General features: G+C 48.0%; 1 protein-coding gene across 1 annotated transcript; it reads left to right on the forward strand.

Annotated features, from left to right (window-relative positions):
* The first annotated feature begins 3,257 nt into the window (after positions 1-3,257).
* Positions 3,258-5,616, forward strand: LOC131265382 (protein brown). Its single transcript, XM_058267641.1, has 7 exons — positions 3,258-3,402; positions 3,472-3,520; positions 3,606-3,795; positions 3,948-4,324; positions 4,391-4,709; positions 4,779-5,142; positions 5,215-5,616. The coding sequence occupies exons 1-7, from the start codon at positions 3,258-3,260 to the stop codon at positions 5,610-5,612; spliced, it is 1,842 nt and encodes a 613-aa protein (XP_058123624.1). The 3' UTR covers positions 5,613-5,616.
* The last annotated feature ends 2,686 nt before the right edge of the window (positions 5,617-8,302 follow it).

Here is an 8,302-nt window from a genome sequence, read left to right on the forward strand (position 1 = left end):
TGTGTGCTCTCTGTCGATCAAAGCTACCCGGTTTTGGAGCTTCTGGAGACGATCTTAAAGAAGTATTGCTCAGCGCTGGGCTTAAAGCAACCTGCTGCAAATAACATAACAGAACGTGGAGACATCACCTGGGTATATCTTCCGTTTTCTCGTACCTATTCGTTCTGTCTCACATGCCAGGATGCTTGGGTGTGTGCCGAAGATCGCCAGGTGTGATTGCCTTCACCGGCTGCTTTGATCCTTTTTTTTCGGTGCAACATCCTGATGGTCCTACAAGGCACAGGCAAGCGTGAAATCAGTGTCAAAAATTTACAAAATGTCATATGGGTTGAGCAATACATACCTTCTCGAACTGTTCATTCAAAGCCTTTTATCCTGTGTTGTTTCATGGTGTGCGTAAATTATGGTTCTGCCGGAATTCTGCTCCTGGTTTGTAGAACACGACCTACAAAGGACAACGTTCATTGAAGGCAAGAAGGAAGAGTATCAGTAGAGCAGAAGCTTGAAATTGTCCATAGTAGAAAAAGAAATGCTTCGCGAAAATTTTACATAGCCTACATATACCATTGTTTAACGTGGAATTACTTTTTTTTAATGTTCGATCGTATAAGCCAGGTTAAACATTAATTGTGACCCGTTGTTTCGGCACGTTTTTGATTTGGACAAAAAGCCGCTCGATAAATGATCCATTCCGTTCGGTTGCTTTTCCATTCCGTGGTGAGCCACACGAAAATTATGCACACACGCACATTAAAAGATGAAATGATCAAACATATTTGGGCCGTGCGGAAAATTTCACTGACCGAAGCAAAATTAGATCTCGGCGTGTTCGTGTAAATGCGTGCATTTATCGGCATAGCTTTCAGCCTGACTGGGGCGTGAGAAAATCGAGAAGAGAACGAACCAACTTGGAACCAAAATGAGTGTAGCGTTAAGTGCTCCAACAGCATCCTAGAAAGATAGGGAAGTTCAAATCAGAAACAGAAGATACATCAACTTGTCATACTACGAGCGACAGTAGGGAAGATGGTAGTTGCTATGTTTCTGTTTGTTAGAAACACATGGTACTTAAAAGAACAGATAGAAAACTAACGCACCCGGAGTGGGTGGAAAAACTATACCGAGGGAAAAGGCATGGTTACTGAAGCTGGAAAATTGCTCAAACGATCGATCGATCGTTCAAATCGATCAATCAAAGCAAACGTTCTTTTCCGTTTGTTCCTTCCGTTTTGATATCCTACGGTCTACCGGTAACTGAAATAGAGCTTCGGCGGAAGAGCCGTCGGAGGTGCGCCCAGATTTTTCTAACGGAGCAAATTTCGGCAAACAATCACCGAGGCAGCAGTAGGGAAATGAACGCTCCGGGGCAAATGATGTTGTAATACCGAGAGCCAGACGTTCCCTTTTGGAAGCGCGAGTTGAAGCAAAGAACAGAAAGGAAATGTCCGTCCAGGTGCTTCACCTCGATGTGAGAACCGGAAGAACTCCCTTCGAACTTTGTCTTAACTAGTTCTAATTACCGATACCATACACCATGCCACTAGAACTGGTTCCGTGCTCGAATCGAAGCTATTTCTTGTTCGATTATGCTGCAGTGAGAGAAGTTGTTCTCTGATTGAGATACTGTTTAGGCAGAATCCATTTAGGAAGAGTATCGTCCGGCCAGCTGCTGTGCCCAGAGGGTCAGGCCTAAAATTCTTGGAAATACAAGTAACGCTAGCAATAGGATATTTCTGTCTTCCTCGATTTGATTTTTACTTTTGCTTGCTAGCAGCATCGGGTGCATTTAAGGAATTACCCTCTTTGGCTAAGCTTCCCCTATTCCGGCTAAATTCAGGGTTCGCTGTTCGGCTATTATGCTGCTGTGAAATGCGAAACTGTCCACAGCCTGCAAGCTGGAAAACATAAAAAGAAGATCTACGGTTAGGTATCGTAAACCAAATGTTCATTTTTGTGAAGAACATGGACAGGTAGCTGCCGATCAGGGCGATCCTCAAGAGTGTAACATTTCCGCTGCAACTAAGTTTGCATTTTCTCAGGTAAAGGCGGGTTGGTTCTATTGTTTTGCCATACCTTTCAAACGATACTTTTACGAACTGCTAGGCTTTATTACTTTCCACGCTCCTTTTTGACTCAGACCGTCGTCCCTTTGCGAGCAAAATCGTTTCTTCGTGTGGTCAGGGTTATTTATAATCCTTTGCATTCGTTCGGCTAAGCACTTGGTCTAAGGACCATGCATCCATCTTTAAAGCTTGCCTGGCATAAGCATCTAGATTGGACCAACAACTTCCCCAGGCATGCCATTAAACGGGAAAGAACAAGCGGAACGGTTAGGTTTCATGACTACCTGGCCTAAAAGGACGACTAGCTGGCTTTAATGATTATCCTTAGCAAGACATAATCCCAAACATGCACGGTTAGCGTCTTCCAAGAAACGGTCCGTTAGAATAGAAACGCCCTCAATACGCTGATGTTGGTTAGAACGAGATTTTGGCAAACCTTTCGCTTCTGGCTTCGTGTTGTCTAGAAATCAATCAACCATAAGCCTTGATGAGCTTATCTCCTTTGCAAAGATTGCTTGCCATGTGTAAAATAAAAATATTAGCATTCGTTTGCCTCCGTCCGAGCATCGACGCAACAGGAGCAATCTAAACTAAGCAGGCTGGCTTTAATGATTTGTTTGGTTTTGGTTTGCTTTTTTGTGAGATCGATTATTACTTTGAGTCATAGCCAGTGATAACGGCACCGAAAGCGACACTCGGTCCCGCGATTCCCGGACAACAAAACGGTCTCCCGAGCGAGAGGAAAAAGAAAGTGGCCGGTGGGAAAGGGAGCAGAGTATGTTGGCGTGCAATCATTAGCTGGAATCGTACCGCGAGCTCCGAAGGAATGTAGGAAGGCGGTCCAGTACGGTTATATGACCACAACGGCCGTATGTACGACTCGTTATCAGCGCTGATAGCCGACGAGAGCTGTCTCCCGATGGATGGACGATCGGATTCAAGACCTCTCTCGTGCGCCGTGGCTTCTAGACGTCGCGAAGCAATACGACAGTTTCCAGCAGGCTACGATCGCGTGCGTGCCTCATCGATCGCCTATCGTTGATTAATCGATTCAAGTGCAATTTGTCACGGTCAACACTCGGATACAACGAGCAGTGATTCACTGGCTACCGGAAGCGTCCCTCGGGTGTGATGGTTTGAAGCCTTGTTTTTAGTCCTCCCTGTGATAATTGCATCTTGATCCCGCCTTCCACCATGGATACTCAGCTTCGCAGTGCAGTTCTATTGGAATGGAAAAACTTGACCGTTAGTGTGCGCCCCACGGGAAACTCTAGCCAAACGGAATGGACCGGAAGACCGGGACATCAACAGCGAAAGGAAACTGTCATCCTTCGAAACGGTACGAAATCAAAGCCAGCTTCTGTCCACTTCGACTCGAGTACCTATTTCTCTCTTCCGTCTCTTACAGCAAACGGTGCTGTTAGATCGGACAATTTGGTAGCCATTATGGGACCAAGGTTAGTAGTCTTCCGAGTCCTCAGTAGGGTGTTACTACCGGCATTAATCTATCTAATTTCCTCCTCACTCTTCTCCACCATCAAGTGGTGCGGGTAAGACGACCCTGCTGGCCGCCATTTCGATGCGCATAACGGGCGCTACCACCGTGCACGGTAAGGTCCTTATCAACGGGCTGTATGTGACCAGGACGCAGATGAAGCAGCTGACCGGGTTCGTGCCGCAGTACGACATCGCGCTAAAATCCCTCACGGTCGCCGAGCATCTAAGTTTTGCGGTAGGTCTCTGCTCGTCGCGGAGTTATCTCTCGCGGACTAGGCAAACAAAAAACATACACAACAAGCGTCGGCTTGAGGAAGGACCATCATTCGCTCTCTAACTCGTCACCGTTCCTCCCCTTCCGTATCTTTGCTTGTCTTAATGATGCAGGCGAAGCTGAAAAACGTCGGCTACGTTGGGGCGATGCGCATTGCAAACGAGCTCGGTCTGCAGGGTTGTCTGAGCACGCGCATCGCGCATCTGTCGGGGGGTGAGCGGAAGAAGGTAAATCTGGCCGGCGAGCTCCTGACCGAGCCGCAGATTTTGTTCTGTGACGAGCCGACCACCGGTCTCGACAGCTACAATGCGGCATCGGTAATGAAAACGCTCCAATCGCTGGTGGAAAATGGACGTCGAGCGGTCGTCTGTACGATCCACGATCCACCATCGCAGGTGTTCCAGCGCTTCAGCGACGTCATCCTGATGCAGGACGGTGGATCCGTGCTCTATCAGGGTCCCACCGCCGATCGAGTAGTGTTTTTTAATTCGTAAGTATTCTATTCCCCGTGGTGGAGTTAACTAAAACTGAACATTCGGTTCTTTTTGGGGAGCAGCATTGGAAAGGTACTCCCAGTGACGGGGAATCCCGCGGACTACTACTTTCAACTAGTCAGCCCCGGGGCAAGCGTTTCGCCGGCTAGCGAAGCCGAGGAAGCCATCCATCGCCACGAAACGATCCGTAAGGCGTGCCGGGAAAATATCGCCCGCAAGTGCCTTACGACGCGGTATCATCAGGCGATGATTATCCAGAAGTTGACCAACGATAAGCATCGTGTCTGTCGTGCACGCCAGCTGACCATACTACTCCATCGAACGGCCCTCACTAGTATTCGGAACTTCAGAGAGTACCTCACGGTGACAGCTATATTCATGGTACGTTCCAATCTGTGCGGATTGTTAATTCGAGGTAGCCTCTAGCCCTTTCCTTTCGATAACCAACAGTTTACGAGTGTCGTGATTGCATCCCTGTATTACGAAGTGCGCCCTCTCACGCAGACTTCCATCCAGGATATCCGAGGGGCGCTATTTCTGATGATCAGCGAACTCGTCTACACGACCAGCTACGGCGTTTTCTACACGTTTCCGGCCGAAATGCCCCTCATTCGGCGCGAGATCGGCGAGAAGACGTACAACCTGTCGGTATACTACGCGCACAAAGTCCTCTACAGCATCCCGCGAGCCTTTTTCGAGTCATTTCTCTTCATCGGTGTAATCTACGCGTCCGTCGGCTTCACCACCGACTTCCTTACGTACTGCTCTATGTCGCTCGTCACCGGAGCAGCGAGTGTCCTCGCCATGGCCTACGGTAGGAACTGTGTTTTACGAATTCGGCATTCGGCATTCGGCATTGACACCGCTCCTCATTTTTTCCCTGTAGGGTATCTCCTCTCGTGCACCTCCGGCTCGACGAATATGGCCATCGAGATCAGCAACATCGTGTTCCTGGCGTTCATGCTGCTTGGTGGCCTGTACCTGAACGTGAACGCGTTCCCGATGCTCAAGTATCTGTCGTGTTTCTTCTTCGCCAGCGAAGGAGTCTCTGTCTACTACTGGCTGTCGATCGGTTCGATACCGTGCGACTCCGACCAGCGGAGAGGTAACGAAACGGTCACCTGCCTGCCCACCGGGATAGCCGTCCTGGAGGATGCCGGATATGCCACGTCGTACGAGGCACTCGAGCTGAACTATCTCGTCATGGCGGTACAGATCGTGCTGGTCCACTTACTAGCGTACGTTCTGCTCAGGAGGTTCGTTCGTAAGGCTGGATTCTACTGATCGAATAAATTTCCACGATCGTATAATATACCCGCCGTACATTGTGGTCGCCCTTTTGACGTTACTATCAACTCGTGCATTCGATGTAGGTAATCGATTTTTACCACTTACTCACGCGCCACTCCTCGAATGTGGGAGATCCATTTGGAAACCTTTTACCTAACAGTCGTAATCGGATCGAAATAGTTACATCGCAATTGGTAACAACATTCAATTCGAAAATCAATTATTCCTGTAGTTTACCGAGTCATGAGTACCGGAACACCGGCATATTGTGATTCCATCATCATCGCACACATAAAAAACCCGAAAAGCATTTGAGCTTCGGAAAATTCAAAGGCAACAGAGCAGAGCTTAAAGGCCGTTTTATGGAACAGCAGCGGGGGCGAGGAAAAAAAACTCTACAACAGGTGGATTTGGGTTGCCGGAGGAGGACGAAGATGAAGTGCTCGCCGAAAGAAGCTGTTTTTCCCGACGATTGGAAAGCTTTTCTTTGGCGAAGAAAACCCTACCTCCCGCGTTCGGGTGGTTTTGTGTGTGTGTGTGTGTGCGCAAAGTAAGAAGTACGAAAAGGCGCAACGAATATTTCAACGGATAATTGATGGATAGCATAAAGCATTATGTCGATATTTCGGCTAGGTAAGTGTTTTTCCTTTGTTTTCTTTTGTTTGGCATTCCAACGCGCTCTCGTGCGCGCGGGGGAGTTTAGTTTTGTTTAAACAAATTCTTCCGCTGTACATCCGCAATCCATTTCCTGGCAATTTCTAGTGTTACGCCGCGCCGGTTTCGATCGCCTTACGGTTGGCCATTTTTCAGCTCTCACCCTCTGCTCTGTCTGTCTTACTGTTATTGAATCCACCGAGCTGTTCAAATCGAAGCACGTGCCCTTTTTCCAGACGAAACATATTGCAGCAATGATGAATTTTAACACCGACGATGAACACCCATCTTGGCCATTCCATGATCCTTTCCGTATTGTCTGAAGGCAAGAGCGTCGTGGCCTTGTTTTCATCTTTCTTTTCTCTCCTGTGCAACCTATTTGTTTGCAGAAGATCGCCCGACCCAACGCGAAATCAGGTGACGATCGTCGCTCATTTGCCTGCTCCACTCACTCGCACACCCGACCCGACTCCGGGGGCCGAGCGGTTCGGATAATCCGTGACCAACTGTCGAATGAAGTCGTTATAATGCAATTAGAAACACACTGGACTCCCGGGGCCGCACCCCACAACAAATCGGCCATCGATTATTATCATTAAACATTCGCCTCGAATTAGCGTGTAAAAAAGGCGTATAATTTAGGGCCACTCGCTCGCCGGTAGGTTTTCCTCTAGTTTTCCGCCCGGCACCAATCGACGCGCGTGTGTAGTGTTTGTGGTACCCTTTTGACTTGGCTTTATAGCCAGCATTTAGGTGCAGGCAACGTCGTTTTTAACCACTCCGAAACTTTACGGCATATACGTGTTACATGTGTGTTATGTGGTGGGGGGGGGGAGGGCAGCTTTTCCATTTCACCTGATGCCGTACAGGTCGGTGTTTTGCATTTATGCTGTGTGCCTCATTCCACACTCTTTCGGGAGGGGGTAACTATCGTGCCGTTGCCATAGGTTCGGCTCATCTTCATCGAAGGAGGCTGAGGCGGAGGCTGCCTCGATCGGCAGCTAATTGATTTTTCTCGCCGCATTCTCCTGCTCCTTTGTTGGGTTTGGCGGATTGCTTGCCTGCCAGGTCTGTGGGCACCGTTCCCGATGGATTAATTGTACGTTAAACTGTGCTATAGTTGTTAAAACTGAAACACGTCGATCGAGGCAGATCGGTACGAAGATTCGAAGGGAGGGCGGAAAAGGAAGGCGGGCCTAAACGCGTGCCCAAAATCAACCACAAAACAGCAGTAATAACGAGAAAAGAGGAAAAAAAACACCCCACCATCATCAGTCATCGTTTGCTACCGTTTTGAGCCATTTTTACATCTCCTTCCTTCCTTTCTTCCTTCCTTCCTTCCGACAGGAATAAGTACGGTGTTCCTATATCTTTGATGTTAACCTTGCACACGCACGAAAACACACCCGCACCCATCAGATCAAATGCCTTCGAATTCACCCGGATGAGTATTTATGTTTAACAACATTAACATCCATTTTCCCGGAAACGATCGTCTAAACCCGTCCGGATTATGGGGGGGAGAAGAATATTCTAATTTTGTATGCAACATTGGGAAAATTGCTACAGGATCGTACAGGCAAAAAGGGCACATTCGGATAACTGTAGGGAAAAAGAGAGCTGCGATGAAACTGCTAATTGCTGTTAGAGAATATTAACAACACACATGGTTCGATAAATGTTATATTATAGTGCAAAGCAGACCACCACGAAAGAGTATCCCCATTTTATTAGGAATCAAATTATGACTTACCAGCTGCTTCGGTCGGTCGTTTCCATACCCCGGGCGCGCCAAAACAGCGCTCGGCTCGGAAATGGCACGTTCCCCGACAGCTGGTCTGGCGCGCAACGGAAGCGTCGATGCATGGACCTGTTCCAGTTAAGAGTTGAACAATCGTTGCTACAAACGAATAAATGATTGAAAAGGGTGAAACTTGAAAGTAATTACCTTACTATAAATATTGAAATAATCGATATTCTGCATTCCTCCTAGAGTTCGTGTGCTTGACCCTACAAAGTTGCAATTCTTT

Source organism: Anopheles coustani, chromosome 2 (assembly GCF_943734705.1).
Source record: "Anopheles coustani chromosome 2, idAnoCousDA_361_x.2, whole genome shotgun sequence".
Classification (NCBI taxonomy): domain Eukaryota; kingdom Metazoa; phylum Arthropoda; class Insecta; order Diptera; family Culicidae; genus Anopheles; species Anopheles coustani.

Coding starts and splice junctions, on each gene's coding strand:
- LOC131265382 (XM_058267641.1), top strand. CDS start 3,258: ATGGATACTCAGCTTCGCAGTGCAGTTCTATTGGAATGGAAAAACTTG. Junction 4,325..4,390: donor CGAGTAGTGTTTTTTAATTC/GTAAGTATTCTA, acceptor TTTGGGGAGCAG/CATTGGAAAGGTACTCCCAG. Junction 5,143..5,214: donor TGTCCTCGCCATGGCCTACG/GTAGGAACTGTG, acceptor TTTTCCCTGTAG/GGTATCTCCTCTCGTGCACC.